The following is a 24,237-nucleotide window of genomic DNA, read 5'->3' on the forward strand; positions in this document are numbered from 1 at the left end:
TAGATTGAAGTGGTGGAAAGAGAGATGTTATTATCTCTACCTTATTGTATGTCATCCCTTATGAAATGAAGCACACATTTGCCAAATAACTGAGCGAGGTTCTGGTATAGTCATATAATCAATAAAAACTAGTGAGTAACTGGCCATATGGATATTGTCTCTGATCATAGTCTTATGATCCTTGATTCTGATTAATCAATTAAGCTTGTCACTTACAAGTTTCTTCTTGCTCTCCTTTGATTCTTTGGGATTAAAATAGTGAAGACTGGGAATGAATGTTTACTTCAATTTGTATCTACTCTTGTATAGAATTGTAATAAGTGGTATTAAATGTTTTATTGATTTTTTTGCAAATTAAAAATGCTTCCATAAAGTAATTATCCTTTCCTAATTTCCTTACTTGATTTACATAAATTCCTTATGAATCTATAAATCTCTTGCATACTCAACCTTGATTTGACTTTGTCTGTCTTGATTATATGTCTTCTTCAGAATATAAGTGAATTTAAATTTCAAGAATAACAAATTATACACAGTGTCTGGAAAAGGTATTAATTTAGCAAGACATTTGTTAGTGAGAGAAATTCTCACACTGGACCAAAATTATAGAGAATAACTAAACATAAAAATCCGTTGAGAGAAAAAGGGATTTACTGTTTGAAAAGTATTTTCAGCTGGTGTACTTGTAACTCCAAAGAGCCAAGTGTTTGAAAATGAGCTTTTCTCCCCTCAAATACTATGAGCATTTATCATCTTTATTTCTTGAGTATAGTCATAATTCCTCTGTAGGTTTTTGTTTCAAGCTGTCCTAACAGTGACTGTATGTAAATTCAGAATTATAGCCAGATGGTTGGAGGAGGTGATAAAAAGCAAGCCTAGTTTTGTAGGAAATGAAAATGGTCCATAAGACTTTGTTTTTTACCTTTAAAACAGCAGGACATTGTTTCATGAGACCTGTGAAGTAACTAATACCTTAACTTTAATAGCTATGCGTTAAATTAAGTTTTCATATACATGCAGAGTACTACCATGTTATACCCATAATTTTCACAGAGATAAAGCGCAATCAACTTTCTTACTTTGAGGAGCTAGGTAGCAAAGGCTATTTCCTTCCAAAACCATTCTTTATGTTGCCTCCCGTTTATAGGATTCCCTTTTGGGTTCTGATTTAAATGACTTTGGGAACCAGACACCTGGAGAATCAGCAGAAAGCCTTTACTGTTTGTCTGCTCTCCATTTTACCAGCACTCAGGCTCTGCTCCTGGTTTGGAATAAGATAAAGAGGGCTTTCTTGCTTGATTGCTTTAGGCTATTGCTTTAACCCTGACTGGCTCCACAAAATGGGTGTTCAGGAGAAAATGCCAAATCCATGTCTTCATATGGACATTGAGCCACACTTAAGCAAAATAGGCATGTTTTAAGGAGACTGTGTTTCTTCTTTCTTTTATTCCTTTCTAAAATTAGGATTCATGAAAAGGTCCTCTGGTAATATAAACTAGATAGAAAGGTGATAATTTATAGTTCCACAGAGAAAAACATCCTCTACCTTTAACTTTACTATGTCTCTCTTTAGGGTGGCTCCCATTTACCTGCAATTAGCAGTACAGCTCTTCCCCATGTAGTCTATAATCAAATTATCCTAGATGTGCTTCTGCAGCAGCAAACAGCCAATTACCAATTTACAAGTTGCTATAAGGAACAAATGCAAAGTTTTGTAGGAGAACTAGAAATAACAGAAAGGCAGCAGCCATAGTCCTAGGCAGCAATTCTCCCAGGCCCAAGTTCTCAGCTGGCTGCTCACCAAGCTGTGTACAGAGCCATGTGTTCCCACTGGGATGATTGCTACTTCTGCTTAAGTCTCTTGTTGCTTCTCTCTGATGAGCAAATGTGTTTAAACTCCTGGCTGAAATCATGTTGGTTTTTAAATGGTATTGTAAAGGGTACCAGCAAACAAATGAAATTGGATCATGTTCTCTTGTATGCATGGAGCCCAAGTAAATACGGGACACCATTGGAGAGATCCTAATGGCCAATTTTTTTTCTCAATTCCACTCTTAAGAGGACAGTTGAAAGATCTATAAGAAGTAATGGTTGTCTTCTTGTAATGCTACTTCTTTCACTGTCACCAAGAGAAATGTGGAATGGTCATTTAATTGCTTTCAGTTTGTCACTTTCATATTTTCTTTATAATTAATATTTATTACCCCAAAATCATTTTGTTATATAAATGTGTTTTTTTTGTTTGTTTTTTTTGCAAATTCCATAAACACTATTTACACTATAAGTGTAGAGAAAATGAGCTTTGCATAAGGATGGACTTATTAAATGAATTAATAACATCCAGTGAAAACTCTTTACAATGTGATTAAAATCTGACTGAATCAATATAATTTTAAATAAATAGTTAAAAATGTAGATATTAGCATATAATCTGTTTTTCTTAGTTTAATCCTTTGGGGTACAGCTGCTCAGTTTGTGTCACAAGTCCACACTGAGCTAACTAGTGCATGGCAGCCTTTGGATGGTAGCATGAAGGCAGATAACATCTAATCAAAAGAATGAGTAGATAATAGTTAAAATAATTTATTCCCCCCTTGTCCTCTTTCATTTTTCTCCTCCTCCTCTACTTCTGTCTCTTGCAATTTAAGGTCTCTGTGAATTAGAATGAAATAACAATAGGGAGAGGTGAAAATTTAAAAAAAAAATCATTGTGATTATAGCCTTTATGGAAAATAGAAAGAATAATAAACTTTGTTATATAGGAAGAAGAAAGGTGATTTGGCTGACTTTTGATTTATTGTTTATATATTTATTTAAAATAAAACTTATGTTTAAGACTTAAGCATAAAATCCCGAGATAATGGATATCTGTATTATTTTTATTTGATTTTTATTTATGGATGTTTAGGGAGAGAGAGAGCCAGAAAAAACATTGATTTGTTGTTACACTTGTTTATGCACTCATTGGTTGTTTCTTGTATGTGCCTGACCAGGGATCAAACATGCAGCAACCTTGGTGTATTGGGACAACACTGTATCCAACTGATCTACCCGGCTAGGCCATGATATCACTTTTTAAAACATTATTTTTGTGTGACAAGATTAGTACAAATAAATAGAATAAATAAAAATTAATTTTTGAAAGTTGTTCTAAAAATAGTACTCGAGTAATAGATATAGTTTTATATCAGTGTTTTTTTATCGTGAAGATTTGTCAAAAATTTAAATCTCTATCATCTCTATCTGATTAACAACTACATTAAAATTTAAGGCCCGCCTGAATTGTGAGTTTTATCCCCTGTTTGGGGCGTGCAGGAGGCAGCCAATCAATGATTCTCTCTCATCGTTGATCTTTCTCTCTCACACTCCCCCTTCCTCTCTGGAATCAATAAAAATATATTTTTTTAAAATGTAGGTTCCAAAGAGTGAAACAATATCAAAACCATGAATGGGTACTTTCAGAACTATAAAGTATCTCATGATATCAAACCATAATTACTAAAAACATGAAATTATTTAATTCTAGACATGGCTTCTCTGTTAAGTATCCATATTGAGTTACTTGCCTGAAGGTGTGAACAAGAAATATTGCCAAATAAGAGAGAGTGTAATTTCTTTGCTATTGTGTAAGGTTTGAATTATATGAATTCTGTTTTGCTTGGTTATATATTTTTAAATTGCTATGAGATGTGTGTTTTATTCAATCCTTTGTCTATCATTTATACAATATAATTACACCCCTCATGATTTTGCTTAATTTAGAATGCAATAAAGCGTGATTGTTTTAAAAGACACTATGGTGTGTGCTAGAAGGTATGCTTTAATCTGAATTGTTTACATTGAAGACTGACACTACTCTTGCAGCCAAGTTGCAAAGGAATGGGTATTGTCCCACTTTCTCTGCTCAAATAACTATTTCTTTTTTTGTTTTATTGTTGTTGTTGAATTCATGCTAAATTTTAAAGAAATAAAAGCTGTTGTGTGACTCTTCTTTGCATGTCTCTGTTGAAAGGAGTCCTTAGGGACCATCTAAAACTGTCCTGCAGTTTATTTCAACAAGGAGAATGTCTGGGGGCTGTGACGGGCCATCTGGGTACCTGCATCTCATTGTCATTAGGAAGTCTTAAACCTATGAAAAGCACTTCTCCTGCAGTTTACAACAGCTTGATAGCTGTTCTGTAGGTCAAAGATCCAGCAGAATTGACAGAATCGTTCTGAAGAGATATTTTGGCCAGAAGACTTAGTAGTGAGTTGTTTAAAGATGATACATTAGGCTGTAATTCAAAAACTCTCATCTTATTTACTTTGCAAAATAGTAGGAGACAGTGGTAAATAATCAAGTTTTTCAGAAAAAATAATTTCTAAACCCTGGTACTCTAAAAATGTTACTTATCATGTTAACTCAGTTTATCAAACAGTGATATTGTAAATGAATATTTCTGAGCCTTTAATCTTCTAGAAAATTATAAAAATTTATATGATGGCACCCATGTGTTCATTATATTTATTTAAACATGTTTCTCCTTTAGCATTCTAAATGAGTATTATTTTAATTCATTGTTATGATGTTTTAAAAAAAAGTATTTTGCCCAGGCAGCATGGCCAGTGGTTGAGTGTTGACCTATCAACCTGGAGATCATGGTTGATTCCCGGTCAGGGCACATACCTGGCTGCAGGCTAGATCTCCAGTGTGGGACGTGCAGGAGGCAGCCAATCAATTATTCTCTCTCATCATCAAAGGTTCTCAATCTCTCTCCCTCTCCATTCCTGTTTGAAATTAAAAAAAAAAAATTATAGAAAAAAATAGTATTTCTAGTAAGGAACTCAGATTTTGAATGCAAAAATCTATTAAAGGAATAAAATAAATTATATGACAGTTTGGTGGCTTGCAATTTGAAATCATCTTTGAAGTCCTTAATATAATTAGTGGTTTCGTTTTTGGTCTGCTGAATTCAAGTCACATTAGGTTAATATAATTAAAAGCAGAAAAGATTTTGTGTAGCCAAACTAGTTAATTAGCCCCAGTGGTTTAGTATGTTGACCTAGAGGTGTATGGATAGCATTGTGGGGGTGATACCTCAAAAAAAATTCCTGTGTAACAGATACTGCAAATCATCTGACTTGCTTTAGGGTAGAAATGAAGAAACACCATGGAGTTCATTTGAAGTTCACCTTTATTTTTAATTTTAAGTACTGATTGCAGTGTAAACTCCATAGAATAAGCAGACAAAAAGCTTACCTAATTTACTGTTGCAAAGAAGGCATGCTTGTTTATGTGCAAAGAAAAAGAAGTTTTGTTTCTTTATTCTGGAAATAAGAATTCTGATTGTACTTTTTTAAAGCTTACCAGAAATATATAATGATTCTCTTCATTTCTGGTTGAAAAGCTACATCTTATACCTAATTTTTCTGCATTATCTTGTTACTGAGTAAACGACTCAGTAAGGGAGATCAAAGCATCTGGAAAGAGATTTTCAATTGCTCCAGAAAGCCTTTAAGTAAGAGAATGAGAGAATACTTTTTACCCCCAAGGAAAAAAATAACTTATAAGTTCTTAAATGGAAATGCTAACATATAAGAATCCTATATATCAAATACATTGAGGTATTCCATACCTATTTTGGGGTTGGGGGAGGGGAGACATAACGTGTAAAGTTGTTTGAAACTTTAAAAAATTTTACCACTTTTTTCTCCTTTGTCCTCTTTGTCTCCTTCCCCAAAAGGAGCAGGACCACTGGGATCTTTTTTGTTTTACTTTCATCAAGTATGTAGATGGCTGAGGCCCCTCTCTGAGCACTGTCTAGAGCGTATGGAAATGTGGGCCTCTAATGTGGTTACCGCTGTGGCTGGTAAGGTATATATGGTAATGAGAAAGCAGAACCTCTGCTTTGGATTTTTGACATTAGCTAGATGCCAGCATATTGTCTGAAGGCTTAACAAATTCTGCTTCTCCACAACCAGGATTATGTTAATTGAAGCAGTGTGGGTGCAGTGCATTGTTTAACACTGTGTCTGTTCATTATACAAACTCGTTTTTGATAGGTTTACAATTTGGCTGTCAAACCCAGCTGCAGGAAGAGACCTGCCAAGAAATATTTCTTAGCTTGTTTTAAATAGTACTGTTTTTACATTGGTAGTGTTTTGTATGTGTTAAACATAGTTTTCCTTTCTATGTGAAGAGAGGAAATATCAAATTTTGCTTTACAGAAGGGGCACTAAGATTTAGAATGTATGAAGCCACCCTTTACTATCAATATTTTTATATAACAGCATAAAATGTGATTGTTAGTAGTATCTACTTCTTGGAAGCTGGTATGTTATTTTTCATCAGAATTATAGCACTATATTTTTCTGTTTTTTATTGAAAAGAACAAGCCGCCGTGTAGTCCACATTTTGTGACTGAAGACAATAGAATTATGGCTTTTGGTTAGCTTTGATTCAATTTAGCCATTGGCATAAAGCCAAATCAATTTGAATTTATAAAAAATAAAACTGTCATTTTCATCCATTTTTTAAAATTTATTTCTCTGTTTGCCGTATTTATTTTTTTCTATCACTTTTGTTAAATTCTGTCTCTGTCATCTCTGGGACTATAAGATTTTCTCAGGTTTGCTGACACTGGTTAGTCTTCCACTTAAGCTGCAACATCTACTTTAGGATCCTTAGTCATTATTGCCAGTGAGTATATAGTGGAATGTACCATTATTTTATAAGAGAGTGTCTTATTGATGAGGTTGAAGTTGTATGCAGGTAATTATACCAATCTGGGCAGTCTAGACAATGAGTTCCCAAGTAAACACTTATTCTGTTACTTAAATTTAAGCCCTCCTTCTTTTCTTCATTTTAATCCAGCATTTATTCCTCGGCCAGAGCCAAGTCTGGGACAAAGTTTTTCAGCCTTGGTTTTACTTACATTTTTGGTGGATAATTCTTCATTGTAATGGACTCCTCAGTGCAATGTAGGCTATTTAGTAGCTTCCCTGGCCTGCACCAAGTGTCAATACTTACCCCCTCCCAGTAGTGACACCCAAAAATATCATTGCCAAAACTCTCTTGGGAGAGGGAGAATCATTTTCCCAAAGAGTCAGTGTTTTGTTTTTAAGTTTTGGGTATATATTTTTATTGATTTTAAGGAGAGGGATAGATAGATAGAAACATCAGTAAGAATCATTGATTGGTTGCCTCCCGCATGCCCCCTGCTGGGTAGGACCCACAACCCTGTCCTGATCCAGAATTGAACCATGACCTCCCGATTCCTGGGCCAAGGCTCACCCACTAAGCCACTGTTTTGGGGGAAATAAGAGAAGCATATTTAGCTTCAGAATTATGTGATTCTAAAGTTTTGCTCTATTGTTTTAAATACATGTTTTCTGATAAAACCTATGGAAGAGGCATTATTAATACTACCTAATAAAAGAGTAATATGTAAATTAACCATCACTACACTCCACAAGTCACACCCACAAGCCAATCAGAGTGATTATGCAAATTAACCCAACCAAGATGGCTACAGCCACAGAGAGCAGGAGGGAGGTGTTTCCCTGGCTACATAGGAAGCCAAGCTTTTCACCTGCCCTTGCTGACCTAGGCCTCCACTCAAGGCTACAAAGTTTCAATTACAATATAAAAAGTAAAAAAATCCAAACAGAAACGGCTGCTACTGCTGAGCGAGCAGGAGGCTACAAAGTTTCAATTGTAGAAAGTAAATATATCCCAGATACCAGGGCCTCCACTTGGGTTGCTGGGGGGCATGGCTGGCCTACAAACCACCACAGGCCCCTTGTTCAGGCTGCCCCACGCCCCAAGAGAACCCCCACCCTGATCCGGGACACCCTTCAAGGCAAACCAGCTGGTCCCCACCCATGCACCAGGCCTCTATCCTATCTAATAAAAGAGTAATATGCATATTGACCATCGCTTCAACACACAATATGGCTACCCCAATGTGGTCAAATATCCTGCCCCTATGTGGACACAAGATGCCCAGCAGGGGAGGGCAGTTGAGAGGGACCAGGCCTGTAAGGGAGGGCAGTTGAAGGCAATCAATTCTGTAGGGGAGGTCAGTTATGGGTGACCAGGCCAGCAGAAAAGGGAAGTTGGGGGCAAATGGGCTGACAGGGGAGCAGTTAGACATCAATCAGGCTGACATGGGAGTGGTTAGGGGGTGATCAGGCTGGCAGGTAGAAGCAGTTAGGAGCAATCAAGAAGGCAGGAAGGTGAGCAGTTGGGAGCCAGCAGTCCTGGATTGTGAGAGGGCAGTTGGACATTCCTTGAGGGATCCCAGATTGGACAGGGTGCAGGCTGGGCTGAGAGACAACCCCCCCTTCTCACCCCATTACACGAATTTCATGCACTAGGCCTCTAGCTTCTGGATGTAGCCAAACAAAAATATTATTTTTATTAAACAAATGTCTCTTATATTATCAAATTAATAATTATAATGATAATAATGTACAGATATTTTTAAGTGCTTTAGATAATTAATCTCATGTAATCCTCATAGCCTTGGAAAAGAGAGGTACAGAAGAGTTTATACCTTGCCTAAAATATAGTACGAGGCATCTGACTCCAGGGCCCATACTCACTTTGTTTTGCTCTGTGATTGTATCTATTTTTTTTTTTAATCAATTTGAAAGATTATCTTGGATTTAAAAATCTTTACAATAATTTTTGCTATATATTTAGATTTTGAATTTGGTTTCAACCTAGATAATGTTGGTGAAAAATAGCTTGAGTAGAAAAACAAAGGTTCAATTTAGTTGACTTCATTTAGCCATAATGAATAATATCTATGCTGCTTTACAAGAAAAAAAATGTACTTTTCATATTAAAAATATTTTTTTACATTTAATATTTTTTTCAGAACTCAATTATATTATTTTTCCCATTCATTTACAACTTGTATGTAAAGAACACAGTTGTGACAAATGTTTGCTTTTAGTTATACTACGATGTTATGGGGAAAAAAGCTTCTCAAGATATCCCTGATTCATTTTTTTTAAATTATGTAGAAAAAATTTGGCATGTTGGCTCATCCTATTATAGTTTGTCTATTTACAATGTACAGAGAAGATATTTTGTACAATGCCTGATGAGTTACTTTTAATTTGAATACTAGGAAGTCTGTAAATTTACATGAAACAACAATTTATATTAAAAACAAAAATATAGCTATGTGTTCCCAAAGCATATGTCTCCTATTATATTAAGTTAGAAAATGTTTCCAAGATTGAACCAAGTATAGTATATAGTTGGGGCAATGGTAATAGGGTGTGTAAAACACACTATTTAGGACTTAATAGCTTTCTCTGATTTTTTAGTTCACCTCAGTTATTGTTTCCTCCCATCATCTCAGCGTAGGAATTTTACCATGACTGAGAATCTCCTGGCTGTCTCCTCATTACTCTTGGTAACTAAATTCCCCTTCTCCATCTATATACAGATTCTTTCAAAATATAACAGCAGTGAGCTGTAATATATAATAATAATTGGTGTCCCACATGTGCTTAAGCAAGATGATTTAAAACTCTTCATTCCCAAGTACTTAAGATTTGTAAAATAAATTAGTGCGATGTTACTGAAGCTATAAATTATTTATATTTTATCATTCTTTGACTCATTCTTGGTATTTGAATATATTTTTAAATTATTCTTAATGCCTTATATTTTATTGTAGATATAATTCATTGACTTAACTTTATGAAAGAATAAAGCATTTATTTTCTTTTACTTTGATGAAGTTATTATTTGTTGCAATCACTTTAGAAATGAACTCACCACGTAAATATGCAAGGACATTTAGGTTAGATTCTGAGGTATACAGGAGGGTTAATGTTCTGTCCAAAGTTAACTAACCCAAAAGGAGCATGTAGGACAACATCTCAGATCACTTAACTTCCATATCAAGAACAGAATTGGAGGGGAAGATGGAGATTAACCTAAGAACTTATATGCACATCTTATATAATAAAAGGGTAACATGCAAATCGACAGAACAGCAGAACAACCAAACAACCAATCAAAGCATACTATGCTAATGATATGCTGAGGCTGCTTATCTGCTTGCTATGATGTGCACTGACCACCAGGAGGCAGATGCTCCAACCGGGAGGTTAGCTTGCTGCTGGGGTCCCGCCCGATCTGGGACTGAACAAGACGGGCTGGACAAGCCTGGAACCCTCCCCTGACCCCTCCCTGGCCTGATAGTGTACCTGTGGGGTCCCTCAGCCTGGTCTGTGCCCTCCTGCAACCTGGGACCCTCTGGGGATGTCAGAAAGCTGGTTTCAGCCCGATCCTGCAGGCCACTCCCCTTGGGAGGGCGGCAGACACAGGGCTCATGGCAGGCAAGCTCTGTTGCAGCAGTGCAAGCCTCTTCCACTGGGATTGATTTGGCTCAATCCTGCAGCAGGCACAGTGGGGCAGGGATGAGCAGGAGCTGCAGGCAGCATTGGACTGTGGGTTTAGGCCCGATTCCTGCAGGCCATCCAAAGGGACCCCTGCCTGAGCACGAATTGGTGCACTTGGCCTCTAATATGTACATAACCCAATAAACATAGTTAACAGTGTAGTACAGGCCTAGCTTGGGGACAGGAGTGGGGTGGAGGGGTCAATGAAGAACAAAAAGTGATATCGGGATACTTTGAACAATAAAGATAAATTTTTAAAAAATAAATAAATAAAAGGAACTGCAATATTGTCATTCTCCGGATCTTGCTTCCTAGCATGTCATCAATTTGGCTTAACTAAACTCTTATAGAAATTAGAAAATATAATAAAACAAAATAAATAATAGAATTTGTCACCTTTTTCTGGAATGATTTTGTTTCCTCAAGATTTTGGAAGTGTTTATGTGAGTCTTTCAAAATATATACATGGTGAAAGATTGCAATGAGTCTTCTTAGAAAGATCTTGATGTTATGCTACTCAAATTTTCTGTATTTCAACAACTCAAAGTTTATTCAACTCAAATTGAGAGTTCTGGGGCTGTGCATTTCTTTTCATTTTCTTGTGCATCTCATATAGCCAAAATCACATATCTTAAGTAAAATCTTAGCTCCCTTCCAACTTTCTGTGTGACATTGGGCAAGTCACTTTCCTTTGATAAATATTTACTAGGCATTGTGACAGGTCCCAGTGCAATAAAGAGGAATCAGATATGCCTCTCTGCCTCAGAGCTCACAGCTAGGGAGGAAGTCTGACAGTTGAAAGCATACCTAAAACATTGTGTTGGTGGGCATAGGGAGGTATGTGGAAGGAAGAGCTATACTTTTCTGAGCTGCTCATTCCTTAAGTGATAAATGAATTATGATACTTTCCCCTGACAGTCTCACAGCAGATTTATACTAAAGACCAACATTTTAATGATATATCACACAAAAGCAACTTATTAAAACTCAAGATGATTAGCATTTTGACTCAATAGCCTCAAAGCTGGGTATACATTTAAGAATCTCACTTTGAGACCTTTTAAGGAGATGATGCCCATGTGAGAAAAGATATAGCTGTCAGTAAAATATGAGGTCACATCCCATTAATTGCTACAAACTTTATAGAAATGTTTCATTCCATACCAGACTAGATTTTGTCTGTAAAAAGCAGGTGGCATTCCACAAAAATGTTTTAATAGACTACTATATGCAGGCATTACCCTCCGAATGCAGAAGAGAGTCGTGAAAAAAAATGCAGAGGAAAGTCCCCGGATGGTTTTTATAATGGTACTTAGAAACTCATGGTCATTTTCTAAGAAACATGACTGAAAATAATGTCAACTTCTAAAGCCACAGAAATTAAAATAACTCTGTTAATATTTGGGTTGTCCAATACATAATTTCTAATTTGGGTTGAAATAAGGCTATTTAGGTATTCCAAAATAGTAAAGTAGTAGTTTCAGCAAATTCCTAGTGCATGATGAGAAATAATTATTTCTGAATGGTTTCCTACCGCCTCCAACACTCTCTTCTTTATTTATTTCTTCCCTTCTCTGTTTAATTGATACACAACAGAAGAAAACTCTGAGGCCAAAACCTCTGTGAATAAACATTTGGAAGTTATCCCTGACAAAACCTTTCTGTGGTCCGGAGCATTAATCATATTCTTGGGCAATTGAAACGCAGCTCCCCACCAAAAGGATATTGAATTAAGTAAAGATAGTTCCGTTTCCGCATCCCAATCTTAGTTCTGGTTGACTTTAGCTTACTTATTGTACTAGAAATCTGCTTACATTTATAATGAATTCTTCTTCAAACAATTAAATGCTCACAAGCATACCGGAATGACTTTCCAGATGATTTATTGGTATCTCTTCAGCCTTCACCTCCTGAGTCCCCAAGAAACTGCTTGGGCAGCAGCAACTCCTTTGTTTTTTAGGATGTCAGGTTCTGTAATGTTTTGGCAATTAAGAAATAATCCTTCAAAGCAATTTTGGCAAATTACATAGAGACATTTTTATTTCCACATAGTAAAATACTAGAATATGCTTTCTTAAAATAACATATAGTTAATATGCATGTTCATATTATAGTCAGAAGATATTAGGAATTTCCTTTTTCCCAACTGAATTTTTTTTTAATATATATTTTTAATTGATTTTTACAGAGAGGAAGGGGGAGGGATAGATAGTTAGAAACACTGATGACAGAGAATCATCGATCAGCTGCCTCTTGCACACCCCCTACTGGGGATGTGCCCACAACCAAGGTGCATGCCCTTGACTGGAATCGAACCTGGGACCTTTCAGTCCGCAGGCTGTCGCTCTATCCACTGAGCCAAACCTGTTTCGGCACCAACTGAATTATTTGTACAATTTTTTGGTTTTCATTTAACTACACAATATGAAAGAAGTTGGCCTGTTCAGAAATACAGATTTCTAGTTATATAGACTATAATAACTCTACAAAAAATGTAGGCAAGTAGAAATGTTTTGCCTCTTTTTATAATGTACCTTTGGAGTAAACTCTATTTAAAGTTACTACTATAACTATAACAAATACTATGCACTTGCTTTTTTTCATATAATTAAGCTTTATTTATATGCTTAGGCTTCACTTAGGAAAACCTCTGTCACATAAATATAGCAAAAGTGATTTTAACTGCATGCACGTGACACTTTTTTTTTTTTTTTTTTTTTTTTAAAGATACGAGGAGGAAAACTCATGATTACTTACACCCGCAAGAGTGATGCTGGAAAGTATGTGTGTGTCGGCACCAACATGGTTGGGGAACGTGAGAGTGAAGTGGCGGAGCTGACCGTGTTGGGTAAGTGGGATTCTATCTCATCGGCCCCCTGTGAAGGTCTCCCTCAGTGTTATTTTGGATATTTATACAAGGGAGGAAGACATGACCTTTCTTAGGAAGCTTAACCAACATTGTGGGGGTGGGAAGAGGAGGGAAGGAATTAGCAAAGCATGTTGCTCAAGACATCATAGGCAAGACAAGGGGGCAAAACTAGGAGGGAACCCCAAATCTGGGAAGGAGCTTCAAGAAGTAGGAAACTATATCTAATAAATTTCGAAATTAGATGTCAAATTACGAGTCTGTTCTGACTAAACATATCAAAAGTTTTAGTTCACATTTATTTCTTTTTTGAGAAGGCTTTTTCTAATTTCAGAGAGACCATCATTTGTGAAGAGACCCAGTAACCTGGCAGTCACTGTGGATGACAGTGCGGAGTTCAAATGCGAGGCCCGAGGGGACCCTGTGCCTACAGTGCGGTGGAGGAAAGATGACGGGGAACTGCCCAAGTCCAGGTACGATCAGAGTGTAATGATGTGATTCGTCTACTCTGAGTCTTCAGTGTTTATGAGAACTTGATTCACATGCATGTATTAGAATCTTTGACTTCTGGATCGGGGTGAGACACAGTACTAGAGATCATTAGAATAAGGAGGCTGCCATCCTTTCTCTGAGGATTGCGGGAAAGGACTGTACATGCATGACCCTGGCTATCCAGGGAACTCTTATAAAATCCAATATTCCTTACACAGGTTTCTCTTCTGTTCAACCAGACCACAGTTAATAGTCATTTCTTTTTGGGAGTTGGTGAGGTAAGGAAGGGAGGAATAGCATTAATATATACCTGTGAACCAATTAAACAGCAAGCTTCCTTTTTCTTAGCTACAGCATTACCAGGAACAGAAGAAGACATCAAAATTTCCTGATATTGTCAAATCCTGAAATTGGCGTAATAGTCTCACAGCCTTAAGGAATGAGGCAAGCTTTCGGGCAATGCCTTTAGGTTGTGGTTGCCAGTGTGTCTCTTCTTTCAATAAGCATGCATCGACCCCCTGCTACGTTTGGGGGTTAGAGTAGTGGTTTAGACATACATTCTGCTCTCAAGAGCTCTCAGAAGGAAACATGTCTGGATAGATACAGAATAACCCAGCAAACTCTTTGGTCCCATAAAGACAGGCATTTGGAAGCAGTAAACTAGAAGAGACTTCTGAAAATAAAGTGACATGTAAGCAATTATATAAATGTGATAAGCATGAAAGAGAAGAATATTCTAGGATGTGACGTCACAGCATACATGCAAAGCTAAGAAAGAACATTACATGTTCTGAACGGTAGGAAGTTTAGCATGACTATGGCATAAGATGTGTGGCAGGAAGTTAAGGGCTATTAGGTTGGAAATACTGAGGCCAGATTATCAGAGACTTGTATTAATAGACTAAAGAATTTTGAATCATATTATATGCTCACTGATGACCCAAGAAGAAGACTATGAACAGGATTCCTTTTTAGAGAGAATGACTTTTTTGGACTATGGATATTACATATATGTGAGGAGATACTAGTGTCAGGACACCATTGTTGTTGTCCCTGTAAGGTGATGTAAATTTTCTGTATGGGGGGATGAAAAGGAGGTAGGGGTCCAAAGTGGCAAAAAATTTCTGAAACTCAATTGGATGATTTGTTAGTGGCAGGAAACTGGTGAAGGAAGATGGGTAGATGGTGTTAGGAAAAGGAATTTGTGTCAGAAAATACTAGGTGCCTGTGGGATATGATGTGTAATTATTAATCATCAGGGTTTATGAATTTGGAACTTAGATGAAATAAGAATTGAAAATATTTGGGTGGTCAATGAATATATAAACTGTAGTAGATAATATAACTCAGCTATATTATGTAGAAAGAGGACTAACGTGAAACTTCAAGAGAAACCCAACATTGAATGGGAAGGAAGATGGGGCAAGGCAAATGAACTGTAGAATGAGACTGTCTGAGTTCAGTTATTAACCCTACTTCTAAACTAGCTGAGACCAACACCAACCATGTCACCTTGCCCCCACTGCCTCGCTTTCTTTTCTCATCTGCACATGGAAATGCATAATACTTCATACAGTGGTTATAAGAATTTTAAAAGATAAAAACCTATAAATTACTTTATGTCTGGCATATATAGATTGAATGGTCACTATATTTTAATTTTAGTATGAGTACAGTTGCTTGAGGGAACAAACAAGTTCCAACTTTAAAAAATACATATTTTTTGAAAAGTAGTTCAGTAGGTTAGCCCACACAAATTTAAAAACAAGCTCTTTTCCCCTGGCTAGTGTAGCTCAGTGGTTGAGCATCTACCCATGAACTCGGAGATCACGGTTTGATTCTCAGTCAGGGCATATGACCAGGTTGCAGGCTTGATCCCCATTGGGGACTGTGCAGGGAGCAACCAAGCGATGATTCTCTCTCATAATTGATGTTTCTATCTCTCTCCTCCTCTCCCGTCCTCTTTCTGAAATCAATAAAACATTTAAAATATAAATAAAAACAAGCTCTTTTCTCTGTGTGTGCTTACTTAGAGGAATGGTGCATTTTAACTATTGTTTTAAATTTCCTCAAGCAAATGTTATGTGTGATTTGATGCCTAGATATATGTTATTTGTAATGAGATCTTTAAATAGAAGGTCACTTAATTGGGCTTTCTTTTGTTCTGTCACTAGATATGAAATCAGAGATGATCATACCTTGAAAATACGAAAGGTGATGGCTGGTGACATGGGGTCATATACTTGTGTTGCAGAAAATATGGTTGGAAAAGCTGAAGCATCAGCTACTTTGACTGTCCAAGGTAAGGTTTGGGAAACAGTTTGTTTTGGTTGTTTTATTATCGGAAATATAATGTTAATACTTAAAGAAAACACCATTTAATAAAGTACTCTATATTAAATATAGGCTTAAATAGTGCTAGAAATATTTTACTTCAAACATCTTAAAAAATTGCTATTTTGCCCATGGGAAGTCTATATGCATTTGTTACAAGAAGTTAAATTAAATTTTCAAAATTAGGAAGAGTTCTGTCTTGATCAAGAAGGAGAATGTGCTGTAATCTCTGGATCTTCAACCATAGAGGTTTTCTAATCTCTTAATTAAATGACAGCTGTGACCAAACCCTTTGCATGCTACAAATCACCCATTCCTTCAAGTCACACAGTTTCCAGGATCTCTAAAGCATGGAACACAAAAACGAGAGGATTCAGTTCCCCTCAGGAATGTAAGGTCATCCATGTGTAGGGACTTTTGTAGTCTTTGTCTGTGCATACACTGCTTCTGATATAACAATGCTCAATAAATATTTGGTGAATTAATAGCATTTGTACTCTGCTAATTTTCATAAAGATGTATTATTTGGTGTGATTTATTATAATTTATTTTTATGTTCTATGGCTATAAGTTTTTGAATGTCAGAGTCTTAAACTAATGTGCAGAAATGGTTCTGTCACCCTTATATCATAATCCAGATGTTTTTCATTCTCATAATCCCTTTTCTCCTTTCTCCATGATGTCATAGGATTATTTCTTACTATGTCTCATCTGATAATTTTTCTCATTTTTTTTTCCATTTTAGCGCGGATGAGTTGGTTATTGTTGCATTTGAGAGAAAATGACCTTAAAAAAACATTGTGTTGGTGAAAAAACTTCCCTGTTTTGATAAGTACATAGAGTAATCAGGGATCTTTGCCATAAACCACTTAACTTGTTTCTTGGTCTGACATCAGATGCACTTGGTGCTGTCATCTTTTCTGAGCACTGTCTCCTTTAAGGCTATTATGAAGAAAAAGGTGGCTTTTGAGGGAGTGTTTCTACTGTGGGCTTCCTACAAAAGAGCCTTGGGGGCTTTTTGCAGTTTAAAAAAGAATAAAGACTATTTCCTTTCTGTCTTTAAAGCCATTATATCCCACTTTGGAGTTTTTAGCTGAACCTCATAAAAACAAAAGAGAAAAAAAGGATCAAGAACAAACATTAAATTTCTAAGACCTAGACTACTTCTCTTTAATCTAAGTTAGATTTGAACTCCATGTAAGGCTAAACTGTAAGAAAAGAAACCCCTTTACATTTAGAGAAAGCATAAATTTAAGAGATGTCAAATCCAAGTTCAAAAGCCCCCCAGAGGAAGTAAAAGTAGCCCAGGATGAATATAAGGCATGAACAGGTGTGTCTATCTCCAGGCAATTGTGACAGGAAGGTTGATTGTCTATCACATTACTCTGAGAGATGTAGTGTTTCACTGTATGTTTTAAAGTCCTTTACCTTGGGAGCCTGATGCTTTTATAAATAATAACTATTCTGCTATGTCTATAGTAGACATTGAAATCAAAATAGTTTTTTTTTTTCCCCTTTAATTTTAAAGTCAGTTTCAAAGCCTTAAGTTTTCCATAAGGAATTTTGCTCCCTAGGCTTGCATTTCAATGGAAATTGGTTACATATGATATAATCGAGAAACTATTTGAGGAATTTTGTTCTTATTTTAACTGCATTGAGGTTTCTATAAACTTAAGACAGAGTTGTATATTGTTAGGGTAATTGATTCAAATATTAAAATATGCATATTAACATCACTGTTAAAATATCTTTAACAGCTAGAATAATGTACACAATACATCAAAGAAAGCAATATGATTCCCCACTGTAAAAGGTAACTAAGGATGGGGTAGGGGAAGGGAAAATCAGGAAACTTTTTAAAGGAAACTTGAGAAGTTATATCTTCTTTTCCTTCATTTCAGAGTGATTGTAGAAATATACCAGGTACTACAAAGGAAACTAATCAGAAATGAATTTGATAGCAGGAAACAATTATAATAAGAAATTCATTAGTGGAGCTTTTGATATCTGTGTTTTATTTGTGGTTCATTTTTAGAAAGGACTATTGGAAACAGTATGGGATTATAAATAATATTCCTTTCTCTCACTTCACATTCAATGAATATTTAATTTGAGAGTTGATGTTGAACAACAAAACCTTGTCCTCCAGGTAGAAGTTATAGGGGAAAAAATTCTCTTAAATAAAGGTAACTGTGATTTTCACCCTTAGTGAGGACACGATTAGTTCCAACATTTAAAAAATAACTTAATTCGAGCCCTAGCCTGTGTGGCTCAGTTGGTTGGGTGTCATTCAGTATATGGAAAGGTTTGCTGGAGGCTCAATCCCCAGTCCATGGTGAGGCAGCCAATCAGTGTTTTCCTCTCATATCAGTATTCCTCCCTCCCTCCCTCTTCCATTCTTTCTCTCAAAGAATCAATGGGGAAATCTTAAAAATAAATAACTTAATTTGAAATTACTTTTCTTTTTATTTCATTTTTCCTTGGTATTTCAGTTCTGCTTTTTTGGAGACTACCTTCATGTATTTTCTTAAAATATGCCTGCCTTAAATAGTTTTTCTTTAACTCCAAGTATTTTTTTTTTCTACTTGTGTACTATTCACAACGCTTAGCATGATACTGAGAATCTAGTGGGCACTTTATCGAATAAGCACTTGTTACAAGTGAAATGACTATGGACTTGAACCTTCTACTTGAGTGGTAGAAATATCCCAAGGAAATAGGAATACTCTATAGGAAATGCAAGCAGTTTCTGGGGGCTCTGATCCTGAGCACCAGCAGTGGGTTCGTTTGGGTCAAATTTGAATACATGGCATCTATGATAGTTGTCTGGTGGTCTGTGTTTAAAAGGGAGCAAATAAAACCTAGGACTTGGGAGAGTTTCCTAAACACATCAGAAGTTTGTTACCTGAACTTAAATACTAAACTCATCTGAAGCTTGTTAAATATACAGATTATCTGCCTGCTTCTGGAGCATCTGATTTAGAAGATCTGAAATGGGCGGCAGACATTTTTAATTTTATTTTTAGATAAGCAAGTTTATGAATCCCTGGGTTGAAGAGTTATCTGATGAACTAATAGAAAGAATAAAGGGAGTTAAGACATTTCTTTAGAGTTTGGGAATTATTTTCAAAGTGTATTACAAAGAAGTGTGCAACTAAGGGCCATAGGCATTGGAGTCAGACAGAATTTAGTTGAATTTGCTGTCATGTCATTTACCAATTGTCTGACCTACAAAAGGTGATTTAAACTTCCTGAGCCTCAAGTTCCCCATGCACAAAATGAGTATAGTGATGCAACATCACAGCATTTTTATAAGAATTAAATTAAAATATGTATGTAAAAATTTTAACATCTGTTACAGAGTTTTATAAGTAAAGAGGATTATATTCATACTAGAGGCCCGATGCATAAATTTGTGTACAAATGTGATCCCTTGGGTGGCCTGTAGGGATCAGGCTCCAGCTCTTACCCCCAGCCTCATAGCCCTGCAGCCCCGCCTGGAACCCCACCATGGCCTGGAACCGACTGCTCACCTGCTCCACCATTCCACCATGGTCCCACTCTCATTGGGGTCCATCAGGGCTGGCACCACCTCTACTGCTGCCCGCTGTCAGCGCCGTGTCCCCAACGTCTGCCATGTTCTGCGCCTGCCTCTGGTGGTCAGCACATGTCATAGTGAGTGGTTGAATGCCAGGTTGAACAATTTGCATATTAGGCTTTTATTATATAGGACTAGAGGGCCAGTGAATAAAATTTGTGCACTGGGGGCAGTGTTCTTCAACCCAGCCTGCACCCCTCTCCAATCTGGGATCCCTCAGGGGATATCCCTGGGATTTGGCCTAAATCGGCAGTCAGACATCCCTCTCACAATTCTGGACTGCTTGCTCCCAACTAGTTGTCTGCCTGCCTGCCCGATTGCCCCTAACCACTCCCCTGCCAGCCTGATCAATGCCTAACTGCTCCCCTGATGGCCCAATTGTCCCTAACTGCCCTCCCTTATTAGCCTGGTCGCCCCCAACTGCCCTCCCCTGCCAGCCATCTTGTAGTGGCCATCTTGTGACCACATGGGCAAGGCTGTCTTATGACCACATGGGGTGGCCATATTGTGACCACATGGGGGCGGACATCTTGTGTGAGGGTGTGGTGGTCAATTTGCATATTACCTCTTTATTATATAGAATTAGTGTTATTATTGATAGCCTTATTGCTTAATTTGAATAAATATTGGTTATTTTTTAAGGAAAATAGTAATGTTCAGATAACTCTAGACAGGTAATTTTTCTCTGCTATTGTAACTGAGGAATCTTAAATGAGAACATAGTAATGATTATTTATTATGTAACATTAACTAAAACTTTTCTAATATAAAATATTACATTTTCATTAAAAACGCCTTATTATATTTTATAGTATATGCATTGGATTTTGTTAGTGCCATCAAAACTCATGCTAGATTTATGCTGAAGTTTTGCAGGGTAACTATATAAATTAATGAATATTATGACCATTGGGAACAGAAATGATTAAAAACAATTACATTTTATGTGTGATGCAGTGTTATTGTTATGGAAAAATATTCAGCAGCATGTATTTGATCCCTATTCTGGTTCTATTACCTTTAAGAGTGACTGTTTTCTAATTATTTGGATTCTCAGCATTTCAGGTTATCTTTCTATAAATTAGTGGTGTTTTCTGGTAATTAATTTTGAGACTAGTAAGATTATCCAGGAGCTGATATTCTCAAAAAGTGCTCTTCTCCTTCATGACTACTTTCAAGCTACAATTAAGCTGTCAGTAAAATATGAGGTCACATCCCCTTAACAGCAAGTCACTTCAGCCCTAAAACCTACACCGCATATGTATTTCATAAAGCATAGTTTGGATTGCTTTTTCTTGGGAGACAGAATCCAAAAGTCAATGAGTAAAATAAAAATATTAATTATTTATAATTAGAAGATTTTATTTTACCTGAAAAAGGTAAATTATGGTAATATTTGATACTATTAGGAAACTTCTGACTAAAAATATATGCATCCAGGCCTCTATTAATGTTTAGTCAATAAAAAGAACATCCAGCTGAAACCAGTTTGGATCAGTTGATAGAGCTTTGGCCTGTGGACTGAAGGGTCGCGCATTCGATTCAGGTCAAGGACATGTACATTGGTTGCGGGAACATCCCCAGTGAGGGGTGTGCAGGAGGCAGCTGATCGATGTTTCTCTCTCATCGATGTTTCTAACTGTCTATCCCTCTCTCTTCCTCTCTGTGAAAAATCAATAATATATATATATATATATATATATATATATATATATATATATATATATATATTTTAAATGAACATCCAGATTCCTTTAATTTGCGTGTCAATTTTGGTGTGTCGTTAAAACTGTCAGAGGAGACTCAAAGACTGTGCAGTAACTTGACCTATTAAAAAATAATACTTGTTATATGTCCAATAAAAAATGGTGAAGTAATGCTGTTCAGAATAATTAAAACAGAGAAAGCCTTTCTGCTTAACTTCGTTAATCAGAAAATCAATTTAACCTGCATGTGATGTTCTGTTATTTCCTGGAAAAGTCAAAGGTTTATTACCTATAATTTTAAACCATCAGTGCTGTTGTATTTATACTTAGTGTGTATCTTGATTTTTACTCCATAGATATAACACCTACCCACCTCTTCAAGAATTCTCTCTGTGAAATTATTGGGTCGGCAACTAAGTAATTGCGGATTTTTTAAAAATCAAAGACAATTTTTTCATGGAACTAAATAACTTTATTCTGTAATGTATTGCCCATTTTGATCAATGACCTTTTGCCATCTTTCAGGCAGCATCATAATCCCACGTTCAAAAAACTTCTGGTTTTTATTAGCAAAAAACTGAATCAGGTACGATTTGACATCATCATCATTATTGAAATTTTTACCATTCAAGGAGTTTTGTAAAGATCGAAACAAAAAGTAATCAGATGGTGCAAGGTCAGGACTATATGGTGGATGTGGCAAAACATCCCAACCAAGCTCCATTAATTTTTGCCGAGTGACCAAAGATGTGTGTGGCCTTGCATTGTCATGATGGAATACAACACCTTTTCGATTTGTCAATTCGGGCCACTTTTCTTTAACTGCATTGTTTAATTTCGTTAGTTGTTCAATGTAGACATCAGAATTGATCGTTCGGTTGGGTGGTAAGAGTTCAAAGTAGACAATTCCTTTGTAATCCCACCAAACTGATAACAAAACCTTCTTTTGATGAATATCAGCTTTTGATGTTGTTTGAGTTGGTTCACCTGGCCTGCTCCACGATCTTTTCCGCTTGATATTGTTGTAAACAACCCATTTTTCATCGCCAGTTATCAGTTGTTTTAAAAATGGATCATTTTCATTACATTTCTTTAGCAAATTGCAGCTGCTAATGCGTTGCGTTAACTGTGATTCTTTCAGTTCGTGAGGAACCCATGTATCGAGTTTGTGAACATAGCCAAGTTGTTTTAAGTGATTTTCAATGCATGTATGTGATACATGAAGCTTCTCTGCAATCTCACGTGTTGTACTGTGACAGTCTGAATTGATTATTGCTTTGATTAGGGCGTCATCAACTTCAACTGGACGACCAGAGAGTCTTTCATCTTTGAGTGAAAAATCACCAGAACGAAATTTGGCAAACCAATTTTGACACTGCCGTTCTTTTAAGGCTTCGTCACCATAAACAGCACATAACTTTTTATGAGCTTGCGATGCGTTTTCCCTTTGCGGAAATAAAAAAGCAAAATATGATGAAAATGTTCCTTTTGATTTTCCATTTTTCAACGAACGCCAAACGAAAACTACAAAACAGATCAAAAAACTTTTTTTACTGATTAACAGCTGAATAGCCAACTATCAAATAACAAAATGTGTTTTACATTTATACTACGTCTGCAAACCTAAAAATTCAACTGAAGCCATATATGTGTGAAACCCGCAATTACTTAGCTGCCGACCCAATAAAATACACAAACAATCAGACAACTTTTTAAAGACATGTCACCTCAGTTTTGCTTTATTTCATTGTAATATTTGCACTTTAATGTCTCATTTTGACAAGAGTTGGGAGTGCTGGCTCTGTCTTGGTAGGAAAGAATTATCCTCTGAACTAGTGTTTCATATTGCATAAAGCTCAATCTCTTACAGAAAATATATAGACCGTGGTATTTATAACCATTTTATAGGTTGTGACATGCCTATAAAATATAAAATCTAACCAGAACAAAATAGATGCATAGAGGTGCCCTGCCAGGTTTTTAAACAGTGTGCCACTAACACTGTTAAAATTTATGCCTCTGCCTGGTGTTCCAAGAATTGTAGCAGGTTTGTTTTATTTTTACTATCTCAATCTAAACCTATTAGACCTTTATTAAATGCTTGCCACGTGGGCCTTGGGGTTCTTCTTGGAATCACATGATACTTGTTTTTGTTTTTATTTTTAACCAAATTCGTGGTTAATTTAAAAGTGAGTGGGGTTTTTTGTGCAGGCTTTTTTTTTTTTTTTTTTTTTTTTTTTTGTGTGTGTGTGTATTTTTTCCCCCCTCTTTGGTTGCCAGTAGCCTTTAAGAAAAGCATAATGGATGTAGGTTCAAAACAATTAAAAGAAAAATATAGGAAGAAAAATAATTTTATTTGCTATAGTATTAGTAACAAATCCTTTAAACTAGTAATTATTCATTTATCATGATAATCATTTCTATAGCATTTTAAATAATTCCATTTTTGAGGAGTGATACCAGATCCCAAAAGAAACACAGCAGATAAGGCCACATACAGTTGAAGCTCTCCATTTCAAGTCTTTAAGATTTCCTGTGCCTCTTTGCTTCAGTGAGACTCATTGCTTAACAAGGTGAACGAGATGGCATTATTAATCCTTCCATTCCCTTTGCAATTTTACAGATAAAGCAGCTCTTATTACTGTTAAAATTTTATTTCCAGAGTAAATTTGTGTCTCTCTCTCACCAGAGTGATCATGTTCCCACCCCATGCCTGTCACAGGAAACCAAACTGAAAACTGACTTCCATACACCAGTCATTTCCCAAGCAATCACATATTATCTTCACCGCGTTGAAACATTAAGAAAATCTGATCCCATTTTTGTCTGTCTCT

General features: G+C 36.3%; 1 protein-coding gene across 3 annotated transcripts in view; it reads left to right on the forward strand.

Annotated features, from left to right (window-relative positions):
* Window positions 1-24,237, forward strand: part of ROBO1 (roundabout guidance receptor 1) — a 988,403-nt gene that overhangs the window by 861,568 nt on the left and 102,598 nt on the right. For all 3 annotated transcript variants that reach the window (XM_084875894.1, XM_084875896.1, XM_084875895.1), the window contains 3 exons: window positions 13,135-13,255; window positions 13,608-13,746; window positions 15,940-16,067. In XM_084875894.1, the coding sequence (XP_084732020.1) occupies window positions 13,135-13,255; window positions 13,608-13,746; window positions 15,940-16,067 (388 nt within the window). The remainder of the gene's footprint in view (window positions 1-13,134; window positions 13,256-13,607; window positions 13,747-15,939; window positions 16,068-24,237) is intronic.

Source organism: Pipistrellus hanaki, assembly GCF_964339955.1.
Source record: "Pipistrellus hanaki genome assembly, chromosome: 2".
NCBI classification, from domain to species: domain Eukaryota; kingdom Metazoa; phylum Chordata; class Mammalia; order Chiroptera; family Vespertilionidae; genus Pipistrellus; species Pipistrellus hanaki.